Consider the following 22,617-nt stretch of genomic DNA (forward strand, 5'->3'; position numbering starts at 1 on the left):
TTGCTGAAATTGGAACTCCAAAAACTAGAGGACGAACGTGCTCTGGAACAGGATGAAGCGGAAAAACAGCGTAGTTATCTCAACAAAAAGTACGATATCCTTAAGCAGCTAACTAATCAATCGGATGTATCATCAGTGGTGGATAGCATGGGTCGAGTGAATGCGTGGGTCGCCGATGTAAACGGTTGCGAACGCCGGGAATCTGTTGCTGAACGACCCCTCGAAAACTTCTCTCCCCGCGGATGTTCAACACCGAACTGTTCAAACGTGGACAGAGGTTCCCAAGCTGCGTACGAGCAATCTGTGTTGGTTAACCCTACTAACCACCACATCAGAGGTACTAGGCGATCTATTCACGTGCAGAACCTCGGTGGTACATCGTTTCTACAGCCGTCTAGAGTTCATACGGTTCCACCAAACTGCGACGCAGCATCATCTATAAGTCAGATTTCTTCCTCTCGCCATCGCAACGTTCAACGAGATCCAAATGCTATTGGACCCACTCGTGCACAGTTGGCTGCACGCCAGGCAATCTCAAAGGATCTGCCGATGTTCTCCGGAAATCCAGAAGACTGGCCGATTTTTCTGTCGTCGTTTAACAGTACTACATCGATGTGCGGTTTCACGAATGATGAAAACATTATTAGATTGCAGAGGAGCTTGAAAGGTCGAGCGTACGAAACAGTGAGGAGTCAGCTGATGCATCCAGCGAATGTGCCTGGGGTGATGAGCATTCTGAAGATGATGTTTGGCCAGCCTGAGGCCATTGTGCAATCTCTTGTAGCCAAGATCAACGCACTACCAGCCCTAAGAGAGGACAATCTAGAGACTCTTGTAGATTTCGCAGCAAACGTCAAGAACTTTTGTGCAACGGTAGATGCCTGCGGCTTAGAGGACCATTTATACAACGTGTCGCTCTTACAACAACTAGTAGCCAAGCTTCCCCCAACATTGAAGCTGGATTGGGCGTGTTACCGTTTATCCATGCCTCGCGTAAATTTAGCGACATTCGGGAATTTCCTCTATTCTCTTGCTGAGGCCGCCAGTACAGTTGTTATGCCTACAATCGTCGTGGATCATAAACAGACTCGCAATGATTCTCGCCCATCGAAAACAGGAAATGCCTTCTTGAATGCGCACTCAGAGTCTCCAAGCGAAATATCAGCATCGAAACCTTTTACGCCGAGCAGTGCCTTCAGCGTCGATGCACCTAAGGACAGTGCCAACAGTGTGTGTCCGATATGCAAAGGCAGTTGCAAAGCTGCAGATAAGTGCAAACAGTTTCTTGAACTTTCCCGTGATGCGCGCTGGGCTACCGTGCACGAACTTGGATTGTGTCGTAGATGCCTCCGGCGTCATCATGGAAACTGTAACACGAAAGAATGTGGCAAGGACGGTTGTACCTTCAAGCATCATGTACTGCTACACAACAATCAGCAAAAAGTTCAACAAGCCATTTCAAGTACCGTACCGCAAACCACGGCCGCTGATGCTTCCCAGCTGGAAGCTAACCGAGTCCACGGATGTAATACTCATCGCACAAAAACTTCGGCCGTACTTTTTCGATACCTTCCTGTGGTGCTGAAAGGCCCTACCAAAACGGTCCAAACATATGCCTTTTTTGATGAAGGTTCGGAACTTAGCTTGCTCGATGAAAGTCTGGCGAAGATGTTGGAGCTAGATGGTGCGGTCAGCCCGCTGTGCCTAAGATGGACTGGTGGAAAAGAGCGCAACGAGGAAAACTCCAGGATGGTAAACGTAGAGATAGAAGGGCTGCACAATCAGGCGAAATCGTTCAACCTAAACGACGTGAGGACAGTTAATGAATTACTTCTTCCCCATCAAACAGTCGATATGAAGGAACTGTCTCAGCTGTACCCACACCTTCGAGGGCTTCCGATTGACTCCTACCACTCAGCCCAACCACGTTTATTGATAGGCCTAAAACACGCGTATGTTGGTTTAGTCTTGCAAAGCAGAGAGGGTCAAATGAATCAACCAATTGCGTCGAAGACTCGATTGGGATGGACTGTGTATGGAGGCTGTGTGGATAGCGTGCCCAACGTAGTACAATGTGCGTTCCATGTACAACAATGTAGCGACAAGTCCGATGAAGCCCTGCATCTCGCCATGAAGGAATACTTTAGCTTGGACAGTCTCGGAGTCATGAAGCCGGCGAATTTGCTTCTATCTGCTGAAGATCTACGCGCAGAATTTCTCTTACGAACTCTTACGACATTCAAGGATGGTCGATATGAAACAGGACTACTCTGGCGCTACGACGACGTGCGTCTTCCCGATAACAGTTCTATGGCTCTACGCCGACATCATTCCCTTGTAAGGCGTATGGAGAAAGATCCACAGTTGGCAAATACACTCAATAAGAAAATAGCTGACTATTTGGAGAAGGGATACATCCGTCTGCTCACCAAAGACGAGCTGAACCAACAGCTGGCGCGTATTTGGTATTTGCCGATCTTTCCGGTTACGAATCCAAACAAACCCGGGAAGATAAGGATTGTTTGGGATGCTGCTACGACCGCTTTCGGAAAATCCCTCAACTCCACGCTTATGAAGGGTCCGGACCAGTTATGTTCTCTGTTCTCCATACTTCTCCAGTTCCGCGAACATCGTGTTGGCCTAACAGGTGACATCCGAGAGATGTTCCACCAAGTGAATATCCGCGAGGAAGACCGGCATTGCCAACGCTTCCTATGGACGGACGAAAATGGGAACATCCAAACATTCGTGATGTGCGTGATGACTTTCGGAGCCTGCTGTTCACCGAGCTGCGCTCAATATGTTAAAAACGTTAACGCAGAGCGCCACTCCCAGGAGTACCCTAGAGCAACAGAAGTCATCATCAAGAAGCATTATGTGGATGACATGCTCGTGAGTGTCGAGAATGAACAGGATGCCATTCAACTGGCGAATGAGGTGAAATTAGTACACGACAACGGTGGGTTTGAGATACGCAACTGGATCAGTAACTCCAGCCACGTTTTGAAGGCGCTGCAAGGAGGAAATGTTCCCGAGAAAAATCTAGCTTTATCCTCGGAGTTAGCCACTGAAAAGGTACTAGGAATGTGGTGGTCCACTTCGACAGACACTTTCTGCTTCAAGGTTGGATGGAACCGACACGACAAAGAACTTTTGAATGGACAACGTTGTCCAACGAAAAGAGAAATCCTTCGAGTACTCATGACGATCTTCGACCCTTTAGGGTTGATCGCTCACTTCCTCATGTTCCTTAAGATTCTGCTACAGGAAGTTTGGCGCTCTGGAGTTCAATGGGACGACCCGATCAAAGCTGCATCGTATGATAAATGGAAGCAATGGCTACAAGTTCTTCCTCAAGTTGAGAAAACGCGTATTCCAAGATGTTTTCGAACCCACACGTCTCTCGACGTTTCCTATGATGCGCAATTACATGTATTTGTCGACGCGAGCGAAAATGGGTTTTCTGCTGCTGTATATCTACGGTTTCTTCAGGCAAGTGTTGTCGAATGCACCCTCGTTGCGGCTAAAACACGAGTGGCACCGTTGAAATTTACGTCCATCCCGAAACTTGAGCTTCAAGCAGCTGTTGTCGGTACTAGGTTGGCCAAAACTATTTCCGAGTCTCTATCATTTCCAATCTCAAAACGTGTGTTTTGGTCTGACTCCCGGGACGTAATATGTTGGATCAACTCCGACCATAGGCGATACAGCCAGTATGTGGCGTTTAGAGTGAGCGAGATCCTCGAAACCACCGAAATCAACGACTGGCGTTGGGTACCCACTAAACAGAATGTAGCAGACGACGCCACCAAGTGGGTTGGCTGGCCGGACCTGAGTTCAGATAGCAGATGGTTCAGGGGGCCTGAATTCCTGTGGCACTCTGAGACAGAATGGCCACCCCAACTAACAATTCAGAGCCACAAACAAGCATGCATGTTTAATTATTGTTCAATAATGGTAATGGCAGCTGAATAAAAAATTTGTCTATAAAGAGCTGAGAAGGTGCTTTTTTAACACAAACTTAGATCAATGTTCAACGTTATGCATTAGAATGAACAAAAGTTGAATCGCCACTTATTAAACGTTTCCAAAGATTCTCATTCGACTAGTCAAGATTGTTCTACAAATGAGCTGAACAAGGCATGTTTCCTCCAATTAAAAAGCCAATATTCCACTAAATAAATGTATATGTCCTTTTATATTCAGAAGACGAACTAACGTTTTACTTGCGTCGCACTTCAGCCATTCCCACATGTTTAACATTAGCATGAATAAGAGCTGAATAAGTATCTTATAAAATCCTAATTCAGCTTCAGTATATTATAAGAACAGTTGATCCAATAGAGGCCATAATGACGATTAACAAACACATTGTTCAGCAATAAATAAGCCTTGTAAAAGCGATCACACTATAGCTAAATTTCATAAAATGGACAAAATATCCGAAATTCGTGTTGAGTTCCGAATGCATTTCAAAGCTCATAAATTATACTTTCTTAAAACTTTTGAAATAGCTGTTCAGGAAATAAACATGGTCAGTCTCCAGAAATGCAGAATTATTGTGAAAAACAAAAATAAACATTTAAGCTAAGTATTCCGAGTAGGAGCAAAGTACTGACAAACAAAGCGTGATATTGACTTGATTGACATAGGAGATAAAATATCTGAAGACAATATCAAAATTTTGTTCCTGGAACTTCTAAATCTATGAAAAATTTGATGTACGCAGATCTAATGAATAGCTCGCAGCTATTGGTAAAATCTTGCAGAATCTAAATATGACATGCCAATTTTGTTCTAGTAGTTTATTTTAGATATCATTTCCAGATATTTTAAATCATATATCTATCAAGTTAATATCACTTTTAGCTATCCATATTATATTTTCTATTGCTAAGCTTTTTTCGCCTGCTCGGGATGTTTTTCCGTACAAGAAAAATGGAAATTTCTTTGACAGAATTGATTAAATAAATTTCTATAGCCAGCTACATTTGAAATGACATTTCTTCACACCTGAATAAATACTGCGCTCTAAGAAAAATGATTTACTTGGCCATTTCTGAAAAAAAAAAATCGCATCAAGATTTTTGAATATTTTTCTATTCAGGTGGGTTCTGAGGACTAACCCTTCAAATGATTCAAATATATTCATACAGAGAACTTTTACTTCAATGCATATGTAAGAGGTTTATGAAAAATACAAATAAAAAAATAATCAAACTATAATTTATAAAAGTATTTAAGTTAATTAATCAGTTTTGAACAAACTAAAACTTATTATGAAATTAGATTAATCATTTCAGACTGTTCTTACTTTGTGTAAATAAACATTATTTTGACCAACATCGACATAAATTTTCTCACTGTGCCCTAAAAATAGCCGACTGAACTCAGCTTGGATCAGCACTTAACAGCAGCTGAATAATATGCTTGTTCAGTTGTAGATTAGCGTACCATGTGTTGATTAGACGTTGTCGAATAGAAGCTCGAACATGGTCAATATTCAGCTATGAGAAGTTTATATTTTGCACTGGACGGTATATTCATCAATTCTAGGATGGCGCAGATGGCAAGGTATACCGCTGACGATTGGAAGGTCTCGAGTTCGAATCCAGTATACAGACGATTTTTAAATAAGATTGTTATACTATCATAATAATAGTGCACACTACATTTATAAAGTGCCTAGAAAAATATTTTTTGTTTTTATTAGTATTTAATTATTTTTAGACCAGCCGTATAAAAGCTGAACTAAATGCTTGTAAAACGTTTTTAAAGCTGCAAAATAAAGTTGGTATTCAACGAAATGCTTTAAAGTTTCTCCAAATTTGTGTGAACAATGCTTTAACAAAGGTTGGCCATGAAAATTATTAAAATGTTATAAAACATGATGCTGGATAAAACTGCCATAATGGTGTTTGTTAAATGAATGAATGTTAGTTGGGACAAGCTTCTTTGAAAGGTTCTTCAACGTCTACAGAGCTCCGCCCAAATCTGCTGACACACTTTGTGGTTCCGGAGCCAATGATAAACGTGTCGAACTACTCGAATTGGAAGCGACTTCTCCGTTTGACAGCTTTCGTATTCCGGTTTACTGCTAACTGCCAACACAAGCTACAGAAACTACCATCCACTGTTGGTTCGCTCACCAGTAAAGAACTTAAAACGGCTGAAGCTTATTTGCTGCGACTTGCGCAAGCTGATTCATTTCCTGAAGAGATTTCCCTTCTACGAAGAATACAAAGCGTATCGAACGAACCATCAACACCATTGCCTAAGAGAAGCGTCCTGTATCAACTATCACCCTTCCTGGATACCCAAGGCATCCTCAGGATGCGGGGCAGGACGCGGCTGTGTGAATATGCTACCGAAGACTCAACAAATCCCATAATAGTTCAGCGTGACCACCACATAACCACCTTAATTATTGCACACTACCACGAAAAATACCACCATCGCAATCATGAAACCATCATGAACGAGTTGCGGCAAAAATATTGCATATCGAGACTTCGTGTATGCTACGCAAAAATCAGGCAGCGATGCCAGAGATGCCAAAACGAACGTGCCATTCCTCGTCCACCAATCATGGCCGATCTGCCCTCGGCACGATTAGCAGCATTTTCACGACCCTTCACACATGTTGGAGTTGATTACTTCGGACCCATCAACGTAATAGTCGGACGCAGAATTGAAAAGCGGTGGGGAATGCTTGCTACGTGCTTAACGATTCGAGCGGTCCACATCGAAACCGTCCATACCCTTAACACAGCCTCGTGTATCATGGCATTACGAAACTTCATCGCTCGCCGTGGCACGCCAAGGGTGATTTATAGCGACCGCGGTACAAACTTCGTCGGTGCGAGTCGTGAGCTGCGCGACGTAGAAGCAGCTATCAACGAGCCGGAGATCATGAAGGAGTTTGTCAGCACTGAGACGGAATGGGTGTTCATCCCGCCTGCAGCCCCGCATATGGGCGGGAGTTGGGAAAGGTTGATTCGAACTGTGAAGAACAATCTGATGTCGATTAGCCCTTCCCGCACCCTACGAGATGAGGAGCTCAAGAACTTCTTGATCGAGGTCGAGAACACCATCAATTCTCGTCCGCTAACACATGTGCCGATCGATGCCGATTTCGAACCAGCTTTCACTCCGAATCACTTCTTGCTCGGTTCCTCGAACGGTACGAAGCCGCTCACTATCATCAACGACAGTGGGAAAGTACTGAAGGAAGCTTATACCACATCACAGGTCTTAGCCAACCAGTTTTGGAAGCGCTGGATAACTGACTATCTTCCAGAGATCACCAGAAGAACAAAATGGTTTAGCTACACAAAGCCAATATCCATTGGCGATATTGTGGTCATCGTCGATCCCCAATTACCGCGCAACTGTTGGCCAAAAGGTAAAGTCATCTGGGTTAAAACAGCACAAGACGGTCAAGTTCGGTCTGCAACTGTACGTACATCTCGCGGCGTGTACGAACGAGCTACGACCAAGCTAGCAGTCCTAGACGTTAGGCGCGATGGTGAGTAAGCCTACTACGACGTAGGCGTACCCGGGGGGAGTGTTGGCTGCCCCTATTGAACAGCACGCGCCCTTTCATAAACTTCATCTGAAAACACCGACAGCCCTGGATTCTAGTGACAGCTGTCACTGTCATCAACCGTGAGTAGCAAAATTGGACAGAAAAACAAATGAATCCATGCAGCATCGTATCGAGTGAAGTGAATTATAACTATTAATTGATTATTTTACCTTAACTACTTTCCTAATTGTGTGAATTACTTTAAAACGCTAGGTAATTGAAATATTTTTGAATTCCAACGAAAGATCACCTAAAACAATTTAGTTTAGTTTATCAGCATTCGTGATACTTGTGAGTAACCAGTGACGGAGCTTGCCCAATTTGTAATATTGAACTCTTGCATTGCACAGTTGGTAAGCTGCTAATCTGTCTATGGGAAAATAACTAGAATATCTTCAAAATTCTATAGTCCTACTCTCAAAACATTTACAGCCGTCTCTGATCACAAAACGACACAAGACTTGACAGAACTAACGGACATATGACTAGAAGGAATATTAAACGTAAGTGACGTTAGACAGATAATTAGACTATAAACTAATGAGACTTAATACCTACTACTTAAACTGTTGACATCGACTGTAAAATTTACATTTTGTTCATCTCCATTTACTCCAAACTGTTCCATATAGGAAATTTATAATCTCCCAATACAGAGCTAAGCCACATTTGCTCTGGAGGTTATTTTTACGAAAGAATTCCCCCCCCCCCCGGTCCGATTGTCAAGCAACAATTCCAAAGGTATGGAATCCATATTAGCCTTCTGAAATCGGATTTTATGGAATTTTCCATGCTTCATAAGGCAAAATTTATGGAATTCGTTAATTAATTTGCCTGAGTGTGCGATACGTGTAATTTCACAACAAATTTAAACACAAACAAAGAATCCGGAAGTTTATAACCTATGTTGCCAAACACCAATTTTCCAATTTTATCCTACTAATCGTACATGAGTACTGACCGGATCTGTACATTTTCGAAAAAAAAAGTTTATCATGTTTTTCAATGCTCTCTGATCGTCTACAACCTAACTATTCCGAGAAAAAGAGTAAATTGTGTGCTCCTTCCTATGCTGCACACGGTGCGTTCTCAACTCAACCTCTTTTATGACGGTTCTCCCACTAGCCACCAGATGCCGAAGTGATCGTTCAGCTTTGAAAATATTAGCCTATATTCGCAGTATACAAATGCAAAATGGTATTGTATTTTTTGGTAAAATCCAGAATGCGATCGCAGCTCAGTTTGGAGCTGCGAACTTATTTACATAGTGAGAGAAAATTGCACAGAACAAAGTATAAAAACTCTCTTGATTTCTTACTCAACTAACAGCAAAATAAATGAGAATTCACATTGCTTATTAATATTCATTGCCAAATTAGAGTAATGCACATTAGATTTGATGAAAATAAAACTGTTTTCAATCAAATTTCGACATGCGAAATATCAATTTCACAAGCTGTAGAAAATTTCATTGAAGTTCGTCAATAATGACTAAAGCGAAGTATGCACTTCAACAGAAAAGTAATCGCCTATCTCGATGCGTGGAAAATTTCTTGCAAGAAATGCTCAAGAAAAGCATTTTTCTTTGATCGCAGTACGCAGTTGAAAAGAAATGTCAATTCAAATGGAGCTCACTGTAGGAAATTTCTTGACCATTTCTTGGGCAGAAATTTTTACTTTTCTTGAGCTGAACAGCATACTTAGCTTAAGTGTGTAAGAGGTCAGTTTAGCCGTTTATTTACATCTGTTAAAGCCGCCAGGAGTAATCACAGCCGCCATCCCATAGTTTCGTCTTTGACATTAGCTTCGCATCCAGAAAACTTCGCATCTCATGAGCAGGCGCGAATACGGTTTGGTGCTGCGAAGCCAATAGTTGATTGTTTGTAAGTTTTACTTTTTATATACAATGTGTTTACCGATGAAAGCATACAATGAAGTTGTGAACTTTATACAGGTTAACTGATAATAACACGCATAATTTCCAGGTTGTCTCGTTGTTCCTGCCACCTTGCATGTATAGCTGACATGTTCTAGAACCAGTGACTATCGAAAGAAAGTAGCTGTTGGTTCAGAAACAATAAATATAAATATCTTTATATATTAATACATTTATCAAGCGTATAAAACAATTTATTGTATTATTGTGTATTTCTTTCACTACTGGACTGCGAAGTGCGGGTCCATAAGTGCGAAAATGCGAATAAAAGTGCGGGATTGCATCGAATCATGTTGTTGTCTTCTGAGCACTTATTCTTTGGACTACGAGGAACAACCCCGCCGAAGACACCGAGTCGATTTGACGCAATCGCGCACTTTTATTAGCATTACCGCACTTGTAAAAACTTCTGCGATAGTCCAGTGGTGAAAGAAATGCGCAATATTGAAATAGTAGTTTACGGAACAAGTTGTAGAATGATGATTTTTACAGCACGAGTCGTAAATTTATCCTACGAGGCTTGCCGAGTAGGATAATTACGACGAGTGCTGTAAAAATCGAGTTCTGCAACGAGTTACGTACAACATTTTTTGCAATTTCGTAGAAGACTACTTGAGGGTATCAGAAATTATGTCGGAATGCATTCACCATTATTTTACAATTTCTGATAAATTGTTGTGTTATGATTCATTACGCAACTCAAAACAGTTGCGTAATGAGAAAGCGTTGCGTAATGAATCATTACAGCACTGGTTTCAGTTAGGTAATGACTATTCCCGCAATGCATACTTCAGTGCAGGAAAGTAGGCCGTTTCATGACAGATTGACGTGATGAAAAACAGCCTATTACGATTAGAAATTGCAAAAACTATTATTTCGATTTAAATATTTATTTATTTCATAAGTTATGATTTGAAGTTATAATTATTTATATCTATTAATCGCCAAAGGGTAAATTTTTACCCTTTTTATGCCGTGAGCGAGATTTACAAAATGGGTAAAAAAATACCCATTCATTGACAGAAACCGCTTTTACCCGTTTACCGTGTTTACTCTTAAAATGTGCACGCAAAAAAAATTGTGCGGTAAAAACTACCATTCTAGGGGGTTAACTTAAGCGCTCGCACCGGCAATTTTCAGCAGACCAGAAATGCGCTTGATTTTACCATGTCTGTAGTTGAAATCAGATTGTTGTAAATTATTTCTGTCAAATGTACCAGTAATGCGGTGGGGTGTACCGTAAACATAGTATATTGGTCTGAATTTCCATGGTAGTTTCAAGAATGGGCGTAGTCTGGGAGGGAGAAACCAATACGAAATTTATGTACGTCAAGGTGAGCCGAGATTCTGCTGTCACGAACTGTCACTGTGAGCCCAGATCTAAAACAATGGACAAACATGATAAAAGCGCGTAATTGATTAAATCGTATTTTTGAATTTTATCAAATGTGACAAAAAAATCGATTGAAAAGCTATTCATGCTTATTCAAAAGTAATGTCACAATAGCACCTTTTATCCAGATTGAATATAAAGTGTTCAAATACGCATTATTTTACTTTTTCTAATAAAAACGAAAATTAATTGCACAGAAAACTTTGGCCCTTTTTCCATGTTTGTCCAGAACGATCAAAGGAACACAACAAAAGATAACTAGCGATTTTCATCAAGTCTGCCTTGAGTGCCGTTGGCAAGCTGGAGTTTTCTTGCAATTCTAAATAACTTTGTGTCATATTTCGTGTGTAATATCGGTGCCTCCCTCCCAGGGCGTAGTCAGCTAAAATATTTATTTTTACCACAGAATTTTTTTCCCGTGTGGAGAGCCACTTCTAGCGGAAATGGGTAAATTTTTACCCAAACTACCGTGTTATTAGTGACGTAATTATTTTTGTTTACGTTTTTCTCTTAACCAATAGTGGTTATCATGCCCAATGGTATGGGTGCCCTAGTGTAGATGTAGTTGTGAACCTTAGAGGAAAACAATATGCACTCAGTCTCCAAAAACACCCAGAAACCGGGTGTAAATTTTTCAAATTGGGTAATATTTCCATATGCATTTTGATGAGTCTGGAAAGTGTGTGCAAGTTTCTTTGAGGAAAACAAAAACAAACTGTGTATGACGAGCGTATGCTAGTCTACGTGTGTTCAAATGTCACTAAGCTCTATAGTGGTTATCACGCTCAATGGTATGGGTGTCCTAGTGTAGATGTAGTTGTGAACCTTAGAGGAAAACAATATGCACTCTGTCTCGAAAAACACCCAGAATCCGGGTATAATTTTTGCAAATTGGGTAATATTTCCATACTAATTTTGATGAGTCTGGAAAGCGTGTGCAAGTTTCTTTGAGGAAAACAAAAACAAACTGTATATGACGAGCGTATGCTAGTCTACGTGTGCTCATATCGTTTGCGAATACCCTTTAATGGGTAAAAATTCACCCATTTCCGCTAGAAGTGCCTCTCCACATTTAAAGAGTAAACACGGTTTACTCTTTAAAGGGTAAAAGTGGTTTCTGTCAATGGCTGGGTATTTTTTTACCCTTTTTGTAAATCTCGCTCGCGGCACAAAAAGGGTAAAAATTTACCCTTTTTGTGCTAAAAAAGGGTAAAAATTTACTCTGAAAGTAAATAATTTTAACCGAAATCAAAATCGGAATCTTTGAAATGAAACGATCAAAAACAATAGTTTTTAATGTAGTAATTTTATTTTTTACATACTTTTTCAATTTAATAATTAATTGATTTTGTTTCTGCATTAACTGTCGCTCCTCTATGCCGATATTTGCTGGAACCAGATATAGCTGCGGACTGCAGGAACAATAGATAAATCTGAAATAAAAATGTTTTGCAATCAATACAAATTCATGTCGACAATGCTACAGAACTTACCACTTCTTTGAATGTTGTATACAAAAAAAAATACTAGAAATTAAACCAAAACAATTTAAACAAAATAAATTTTCACCGAACAACACCAGCTTCATGCTATGAAAAGACTGCCAACTGTTTTTTCACCCATAAATGGGTTTAAAAACACCCATTTTTAATCTGGAGCGGCTTTATAATAATGGGTGTTTATTTACCCGTTTTGGAATTTTGAATTTACCCTTTTTATGACAGATCTCTCTGCTATTTGAAAATGAGTATTTTTTACTCATTAAAGGGTACTCGCAAACCACCGTGTAGTAAATATGTATATAGGCCTATTCACATGACGTCTCAAATCAGCTCATCGGGAAGCACTTTGACAGTTCTTCTATGAAAATGACAGACCCGTGTTAGCACCGGTCCTCCACCGATGTAAACAAATGCATAGACGGATCTGTCACATGAAAAGGCCTATCCTTTGAAAAGAAACGACTGCTTTGACGTTTTCAAATCTCGGATTTGCCCGATTTGCCTCTCATTATTTGTCTGGCAAATTTTCTTGATAATTTGCGTGTTGTGAATAGTTCCTCAAAATGCTGACAAACTCCTTTAAAATAATTCCAAAGGTATGTTATATTTTTTTGTTTTTGCTAAACATTTTCAGTGAAATACGCAATGTAATATCAACCGAACTTGCAATAATCGTCATTTTAAATAAGTTATATAAGACGAATGTCATATTGATTACCCTCAGGTGAGACTCCTCCGAGGAATCAGCAGTTCAGCGGCAAGATGTAGCGATAATCTCTTTGTGCACCGAGATACGGCCGAAGATAATCCCAGCATCCCGTTTGAGTTTACCGAGGAAAACAAAAAGGCAAGTGTATTACAATTGTAGTTACATGAACAAATCGACTAAAAAAATACAAACATCAAAATTGCATGCTAATTTGTAATATTGTAATTTTTAATTTGTTAGGGTAGGTTGATTTGATTTTACTAGATTTAGGATGGTGAGCTAGTTCTTGTCATAATAAGTTTTGATCAGTGAAAACGTACTAAGGTGCCGGTATTAATGGTTGTGAGAAACCAATACGAAATTTGTATGCTTCATTCAAGATGAGTCGAGATTCTGCAGCATTCATATTCACTTATCGCCCGGGACATCCTGGCTACGAAGATCACTGTGTATTGATATACAGCCAAGTTAAATGAACGAGCAATCAGACCGCACGAGCAAACTGGCAGTAGCAAGAGATGGGGGCTCTCAGTAGAGAAGATGCTTTCCGCTTTTTGCATGCAAGTTCGAACCATATTTCGCAAAGATTCTTGCAATCTCATATTCTTCAAGTCAGGCTTGGGTGTTTGATTAATAGTCTAGATAAATTAAACATAAAAAATTATTTTAAATAGATAAATCGAATAACAGAATTTTTGCCGTACCGTGTGTATCTAATAAAATTATTGAAAAAATGCAATGTCAATGAGATTTGCGCACGTCCTTGCAGCATGGCTACATCAAGGACATTCTCAAGTAGATTCCTGCATACTCACTTTTTCCATTTTGGCTTGGGTTGTCAATCAATAGTAAAAATAATAAGGATTTTCCATATGTACCTCGTGTACCTAATACAACTATTGAAAAAAAATGCAATGTCAAAGATATTTGCGCTCGTCCTGTGCAGCATGGCTGCTTCAAGGACATTCTCAAGTAGATTCCTGCATACTCACTTTTTCCATTTTGGCTTGGGTTGTCAATCAATAGTAAAAATAATAAGGATTTTCCATATGTACCATGTGTATCTAATACAATTATTGAAAAAATGCAATGTCAATGAGATTTGCGCACGTCCTGTGCAGCATGGCTACTTCAAGGACATTCTCAAGTAGATTCCTGCATACTCACTTTTTCCATTTTGGCTTGGGTTGTCAATCAATAGTAAAAATAATAAGGATTTTCCATATGTACCGTGTGTATCTAATACTATTATTGAAAAAATGCAATGTCAATGAGATTTGCGCACGTCCTGTGCAGCATGGCTACATCAAGGACATTCTCAAGTAGATTCCTGCATACTCACTTTTTCCATTTTGGCTTGGGTTGTCAATCAATAGTAATAATAATAAGGATTTTCCATATGTACCATGTGTATCTAATACTATTATTGAAAAAATGCAATGTCAATGAGATTTGCGCTCGTCCTGTGCAGCATGGCTACTTCAAGGACATTCTCAAGTAGATTCCTGCATACTCACTTTTTCCATTTTGGCTTGGGTTGTCAATCAATAGTAAAAATAATAAGGATTTTCCATATGTACCATGTGTATCTAATACAATTATTGAAAAAATGCAATGTCAATAAGATTTGTGCACGTCCTGTGCAGCATGGCTACTTCAAGGACATTCTCAAGTAGATTCCTGCATACTCACTTTTTCCATTTTGGCTTGGGTTGTCAATCAATAGTAATAATAATAATAATAATAAAAATTATTGTTTACATTTTTATAATTATCAAAACTAACGATTAAAGCAACATTGTAATAGCAGGAGATGTTTACGAAAGCATTCGGCAATATTTATTGCATTAATATTGAGACTTTATTTTGCGATTTTGCACTCAGAGAAGCGAAATTTCATGAAACTGTGTGGCTGACCGTTCGAATGTAGGTATGACACATTCGATTTGACTCGAACCTGGATCCGTTCTCGTTCGTTTATTGCGAGTCGGGTCAGCTCTGAACCCAGGTTTAAAACTGAAAACGCCATAAGGGTCTACGTGATCTTTCACGCAGCCTTGACGTTTGGATTATTTTGAGTGTAGCATATACCTCTCGATGCCCGTACCTACGGGTGAGACGAGGTTCTAGCTCATCATCTCGAGCAGTGCAAGTGGTCCGACTTCGAGGATTGTACATGCTTCAAACAGCCAGCAGCTCCCCCTGTGGATTCCGTGAGACGTTATACGGCATGCGGCCGATCCTCTAGTAGGGCATACTCGCAGATCAATCGTAGCTAGTCCCATGACCCGTTTAGCGATACCGTTTAGCTCACTATCTCGTTTTGAGGTTAGGTGGTCAAAAAAAAGTTGAAATTTAGCGTGACGTTATTTGTGTACCATCCCTTATTGAAGAATATTCCTATAAAACGCAAATGATCAACTATTTCATTTTTTCTTTTCAGAGGGTTAATGCCATTCTCAACATTTATCCGGAAGGTCATAAGCGTGGAGCCATGATTCCGCTGTTGGATTTGGCACAACGCCAACATGGTTGGTTGCCCATCTCGGCTATGCATAGAGTGGCGGATATTTTAGGCCTTCCGAACATGAGAGTTTACGAAGTAGCAACATTTTACACCATGTTTATGCGAAAACCTACAGGAACCTATCATGTGCAGGTATGCACTACAACTCCGTGCTGGTTGCGTGGATCTGATGAAATAATGACTGCTTGTAAGGTAAGTAAAATACACGTATTACATATAGGAAATAATTTCTATAAAGCACAAAGTAGTAGGTCAAATGGGTAAATGTGATTGTCCCTCAAAAGCTTATAACACCTGGGGTTCACAAAGACGTAGCGGTAAACGCGTAGCTATTCAGCAAGATCAAACTAAGGGTCGTAGGTTGGAATAGGTTTTTTTCGTGTTGGAAATTTTCTCGAGTTTCCTGGGCATAGAGTATCTTAGAGCTTGCCCCACGATATACGAATGCAACAATGGTCAATAGGGTTCTAAAATTTTTGATAAAAACTTGTTTTTATTAAATAACACGTTAAAGCGTGTTTTTGCCACTACTTTGGCAAATTTTCATGATTGGCGTTTACTTAGTCGACAAAAACGCAATAGGGACTCAACGTTTCAACACGGGTTGTTCCTATCCAGGCCCATGGCAAGGGATGACTTCTAACGTAGTCATTATCTTGATGTGTTTACCAATTTTCTAGTAAATTGAATCGAGAGTGTAATCATCAAGCACGAAGTTTTGTTTAATGTTTATAATCTGTAATCGAACAAGCATCGCAATAAAATAACCGAATGCATGCTTGAAGACGTGCAGGATGTCTTTAAATGTTTGCTCTCCTTCCAAAACCCTCATTTCAAGTTTTTGGCACATTATTGACTGATTTAACGAGATCAACAATGAGCCATTTTACGAAGCAGGTCAAATGACAGGAGACCTGAGAACTTTTTATGTGCAATATGGGTAAAGAGAGGTAGCTGATACAAAAACTAGGTGTAATGTTGCAGTAACGAATATTTTTGGATCTCTATTTTGTCATTTTCTTCATGTCACCGTTTGGTAAGATGAGGCGTTGTTAAAAATCACGATGGATTTAATCCCAGGTCTCCTGTCAATTGACATCGTTGCGGCGATCAGCTGTTCCGAAACGTCTCGTAAAATGGCTTATTGGTAATCAAACCATAACAAACATTTAACAAAGCAAACGCCGTGTTGGTGCTGTCTCGCTTTCTCTCACGAGTAACTTGAAAACAGGGCGCACAGTAAAAGTCAAACTTTTTATAGCATGCATATTCACTTATCGCCTGGGATATCCTGGCTACGAAGAACACTGTGTATTGATATATAGTTGTCTATGGCCTGTTCCTATCTGACATTTCGGAGGGCACACAGCAAGCAAAATACACCCATAATTTGAGTTGATACCAGGGGATGTGACAAAATCTCAAAAATTAGAAAAACATGTTTTTTTGGCGGTAAACCGACGAAAAGCATTCAAAAATTGAGCAAACATGTGTTTCAGGTTTGAACCTAAGCGTTTGGTACTAAATTTGGGACAGGGCTTCAGGACTCTATTGGCAAAGAAAGCTCTCACTTAATAACTATGGAAGTGCTCATAAAAACACTAAGCTGAGAAGTAGGCTCTGCCCCAGATGGGATATAATGCTAGAAAGAAAAGGAAAGACACAAGTGGTATTCGTACCATGGTTTAATCATCTTGAAATAAGTTTCATACTGGTATTTATCTTCAATCATTTTCTTGACAAATTGTACCACTGGCTAAATTGCTGTATGCCTTTGAGGTGCATTCCTTGTGAAAAATCGGAAAAATCTTGCCGCGTTTGGTGTTCCCGCATTTGATATTTGCATTTTAAACGCACACAGCAATACACAGACGAACAGACTTGATAGCTAGAACATTTATTTATTCATTCCCTGTCGTCAGACCGTTTTGTTACAATTTTAAGCTTAATATTACACAGCTTTAAAGGTTATTTTATTTTTCTAGTTAATATTACGATTTGAACAGCCACCCCGGATTTGAATTCAAGAACAGTGTTTTAAAGTCTAGTGTTATTATGATCTGCTGGAGTATGCTTCAAATAGCCATCAAAATAAAAACTGTAAGAATACTTGAAATATTCACAATTTGTCCTTTATCATGAAAAGCCTATTATTTTGTCAATTAGGGCTATAAACGAGTTTTCAATTAAGGCTGTAAAACGATTTTATATATATAATTCTGACAAATTTTACTAATCCATCATAACTTTTGATCCACTGTGGAGACGAGTAACTGACATAGTGGATACGGGTAACTGACACCGAGTCGAAATACGAGTATCTGTCAAAGATAAGCAATTAGGGCGGAATTAAAAGGTACAAGTTACCGCAATATACATTTTTTGTTTCTCTCTTGAGATTCTGCTCGGAGGATTTGAATACATTAAAAAGAATGTCTTGAGGATTATATGATTGATTCAGGAAATTAAATATATATTTTACTCAGCCATATAATCATATTTTACTCAGCTATAGCTGAAACACGGTATTTGGAACTCAGCAGCAACTGTGCCCTAATACCGTGTGTTGGCATTATGTGATTGTATTCTAACATTATTATTGTTTGTGTGTGTGCAACTTTAATTCAATTTTGTCATTGATTTCTAAGGGATTATGCACAAATTACGTCATGCACCGAAGGGAGGGGAGGTAATCAAGCTAAGCGTAAAAAGCCTTACAAAAATTTCTGAGGACTCATACAAAAAACATGACGAAAGGGGGGGGGGTCAAAAAAGTTGAAATTTTGCGTAACATAATTTGTGTACCATCTCTAAAGACTACTTTGTATGGTAACGTTTGTGACAATCATTTAGAAAAATAAATAAAATAATATTAAAAATCCACATCATTCCCAAATACACGGTATTACACACTTAGAACAAATCATCAACTGTAACTTCGGACCAGCGATGTTTTCCCGGAAGATTCTGGACAAACATTTGAAAAGGGCTCAAGAGGTCTTGTTTGGAATGTTGTAGGTATCAATTACTCTAGTGAATCAAATTCACGTAAAAAGCCAAATTAAAGATGTGTGCAATAATTGGGCGTAAAGTATGCAATACAGTCAACTTTCATTCGTTGCACTAAGCCTGTAGCCCACTTAGTGAAAGACTTTCACTAATCGGGCTGAGTTTCGAACTGTCAAATAACATAGAACGAAAGAAAAACATAGATACCAATATTGATAAATTGCGTCTTATGTCAGAAAATGACGTTTGCCTTCGTTTTAGGTGGGCTAGAACCCAACTAACGGGAGCCCAATTAAAACAAAGCCTACTTAAAGATAGTGCAACGAACGAAATTCGACTGTAGTAGGATGCAGATGTTTTCGAAGTGTGCAACAATGGGGTTTTGACAAGTGTTTGTGAACGTGGAAAAAAGTCAATCAAATAAATTTAAAAGCAACAAAAATTATGGGAAATCTGATTACCGAATATATTTTCTAGTTTTGAGTGAAATTCAGTTTAAGTTTAAGGGATTCTGACATATCTGAAAGCCAAATTACTGACGCAGCTTCCTTAACCGTGCAATAATTGGAAATTTACCCTACTATAATTTAAAATATATGCATGACCTTAAAATCAAACAGCATTCCATGTTTTGAAATTTTATGACTCAATAATATAAAAAAGTCTTGTTTATCTTCTGAATCCAAATAACATCTATGAAGTTTTAATTCAGTTTCAAACTGATTTGTGGTAATAAAAGCACTTTGATCAGAAAAGTTTCTCGGGGAACTATCTTTCAGCCCATTCTACAGCACTAAGAACAGATATCTAAAAAAGGCCCCCACAAATTTCTGGCCCCGGGCTCTGACTGGAGGGACTCCATCAGATCCTATTCGTTGCATTTAAGCCTTTCAAGCTCTACAAAAAATGTCTTGTAAACTGGCATACATTAATGTGGGAAGAATTAAAAAAATAGGTCCCGATCCTCTTGGAAATGACGTGTAAATTTCCTGGAAAAAGGTTGCAAAAAGATGGCAGATTTCTTCCGGTTTGCTAGCGTTTGTATCGTCACGTTGCAATTTTAATGGGAGGTTGTTAATTTCAAGTTTGTTTTAGCGTAGTTAAAGAAACTCCTTGCGCATGACTTTATATCGCTTTCCACTATCTTCTAAGGGTTTGTTCATAAATTTCATAACTCGTGAAATCGCCGTTTTGGACGCCCACTCACCCCCTCGTAATTATGTTTGTATGAATATTATAGGGTGTCCCAGAAAATATGGGCAAGACTTTGATAATGAAAATCTTAGTACTTCTCCAAACATTCAAATATTTTTATATTTTTGTATTTTTCTATAGGCTATTTCAACCAGCATCTGTGATAAATTAGTTTGATTTAATAATCGTTTACATTGAAAACTTTGACTTCAGAAAGTCAATTCTTATCTGGTCAGACCCTACATTTTGTTTTTGTTGAAAAATAACTAGTAAAATATGTTTTTATCAAAATCTTTTGCCGTGGTGAGCTTAACCCTTTCCTTCCCATGGTAGCACAGGTGATCCACCACTTTGCGTATGTCGTATATAAACTGTACAAGTTAGATCATATCCATTTTTACACCACATGTTCACATATGTTTCATGAAATAATGTACAAAGTTTCATAAAAAATAATCGCTTGGATTTTTAGTTAACCTTCCGGTCGTCGCGCGGTTCGCCACCGTTAGAACCACCACGCTGCTGTTGTGAGCGAAAAGAGAACTTTTTTCACCAGTGTTGTACAAAATACAACAGCGCGACGACTGAACTGTTAAAGCATAATAACCGAAGTAAAGTCAGCATTTTTTCCAATTTAAATAAAGTGGATTTTCAAACTTCTATATTTAGAAATATAAAGATGATTTTCACCAAACAAAAATAAAAACAAGCTAAATTGAATAACTTTTCCTAGATTCAGTTGAGTTTTAAGAATATTCTTTACGCAAAACTATTGATTTTGCGGAAAATTAGGTGGATCACTGCGTCATGTCTTGGAAAGTTATTTTAATTTGGAAAGAAAATTGTAAGACGCTGTGGGCGATCAACAAACCAAAATACTCAGCAGTAGCTATAAGCACGGTATGACGAAGTAGAACATTGGCCCGTTGAATACCGTTCTGTGCAAGTATTAATAATTATTCAGTTCATTTAAATGCATAAAGTGTGATGTTTGCTTGTGTCTCAAAAAAGACAAAAACTATATCCCAGCTTTTTATTTTATTCCAGAATTGACGAGAGGTGTGCCGAAAACACTGTTCAAATAAATTGTATGAGTAAAAACAATTAAATAGAAAAATATTGATACTTCTTTCTTACCCTAGTTGCAGTCATCTTCCCAATGGATCACAGGTGATCCACCACAAAAAAATATTGTTTTCGTTTCTATTCATATTTTCGAGTAAAACTTTACATCTTTTGTTCTGGTGATTTATCCAGATATCACATTTTCTATTTTTAAACTACGAAAAACCTCGTGGGAAAGAAAGGGTTAAGTGCAATATATTAAGAATGTTTCACATAAAATTTTGTTTGAAATTTAATTTGGCTTTGTTAGAGAACACTTGAAAAAATATTCAATATTAATAAGTGATAGTCCGATCAATTATTATACCTATCTTCGCTGATAAATATATTTTTTCAGATTTTTATTATTCGCACTATCTGACATAGAACAAATTTTGTAAAACAAAGTCGCTCAAAAATAACGCGGTTTGTGCAAGACTGATAAGAGATGCTTCAAAGAAATGTTATGTAATCAACACATTAATAACTAAATTATTCATTAAAAAATTGCAATTTACTTTTGTTGGGCACAGTAATCAAATGTGTAAAAATCATATTTTTATCTTCACTATTCTTGAAATGGCAGTATGGTGAAGTCGTGCTTATACTTTCTGTGACACCCTACTTACATTTTATGTATGACCTGTAACAACTTACTGACCCCTCAAGCGCTATGAAATTTGCGTATGAGCCCTAATCATGTATATTTTCTTAGTTGTTCGTTATTTTCTAATAAAGTAATAATATGTTATTGCAGGAAAAACTAGGCATTGGAGCAGGTGAAACAACAAAGGACGGAAAATTCACCATATCAGAAGTAGAATGTTTGGGCGCGTGTGTGAATGCCCCAATGATCGCAGTCAATGACGATTATTACGAAGATTTGACAGCAAAGGATACTATAGAAATTTTGAGTGATTTAAAGCAAGGTAAGGTTCCAAGACCAGGGCCAAGGAACGGACGATTCGCTTCGGAACCTACAGGCGGTTTAACATCGTTGACCGAAGAACCAAAAGGTCCAGGATTCGGAATGCAAACAGGCTTTTAGTTATTCAATTGCATATTGTTCGTTAGTTTCAAAACATGCCTGTACATTATAAATTTAAACAATAAAAGACACGTTTTTTTTTTCAAAACGAAGGCCTCATATTTTATGCATAACGTTTTTAGCTCCTACGGTCAAGTCTCATGAAAAACGTTGCCACCTATTTTCTTTCTATTGACTTATCCACCGATTTACTAAATTCACTTGGTCCAAGAATTGTGACACTTGAGCGGGACATGCTTCCGTACACGTATTCTGGTCCCGCTCTAGTGTCAAAATTATTGGACCGAGTGAATTTAGTACAGCGGTGGATGAGTCAATCGCATAAATTAGTCTGATCCCAGGCCGAGAAAAGTATTGCGCATTTCTTTCACCACTGGGCTATCGCAGAAGTTTTTACAAGTGCGGGAACGCTAATCAAAGTGCGCAATTGAATCAAATCGGGTAGGTGTCTTCGGGGGACTTATTCTTCGTAAATCAAAGAATAAGTTCTCTGAAGACACCAACAAGATTCAATGCGACCCCGCACTTTTATTGACACTTTCGCACTTATGAGGTCGCACTTCGCTGTCCAGTAGTAAAAGAAATACACAATAATAGTGGTTGTCAC

At 38.8% G+C, this 22,617-nt stretch overlaps 1 protein-coding gene across 1 annotated transcript; it reads left to right on the top strand.

Moving 5' to 3' along the window:
* The first annotated feature begins 12,855 nt into the window (after positions 1 to 12,855).
* On the top strand, positions 12,856 to 22,093 carry LOC5566654 (NADH dehydrogenase [ubiquinone] flavoprotein 2, mitochondrial). The gene is made up of 4 exons (XM_001650969.2): positions 12,856 to 13,015; positions 13,144 to 13,266; positions 15,572 to 15,847; positions 21,720 to 22,093. The coding sequence occupies exons 1-4, from the start codon at positions 12,983 to 12,985 to the stop codon at positions 22,008 to 22,010; spliced, it is 723 nt and encodes a 240-aa protein (XP_001651019.1). The 5' UTR covers positions 12,856 to 12,982; the 3' UTR covers positions 22,011 to 22,093.
* Positions 22,094 to 22,617: the final 524 nt, after the last annotated feature.

The sequence above is a fragment of the Aedes aegypti genome, chromosome 1 (genome assembly GCF_002204515.2).
Source record: "Aedes aegypti strain LVP_AGWG chromosome 1, AaegL5.0 Primary Assembly, whole genome shotgun sequence".
NCBI lineage: Eukaryota > Metazoa > Arthropoda > Insecta > Diptera > Culicidae > Aedes > Aedes aegypti.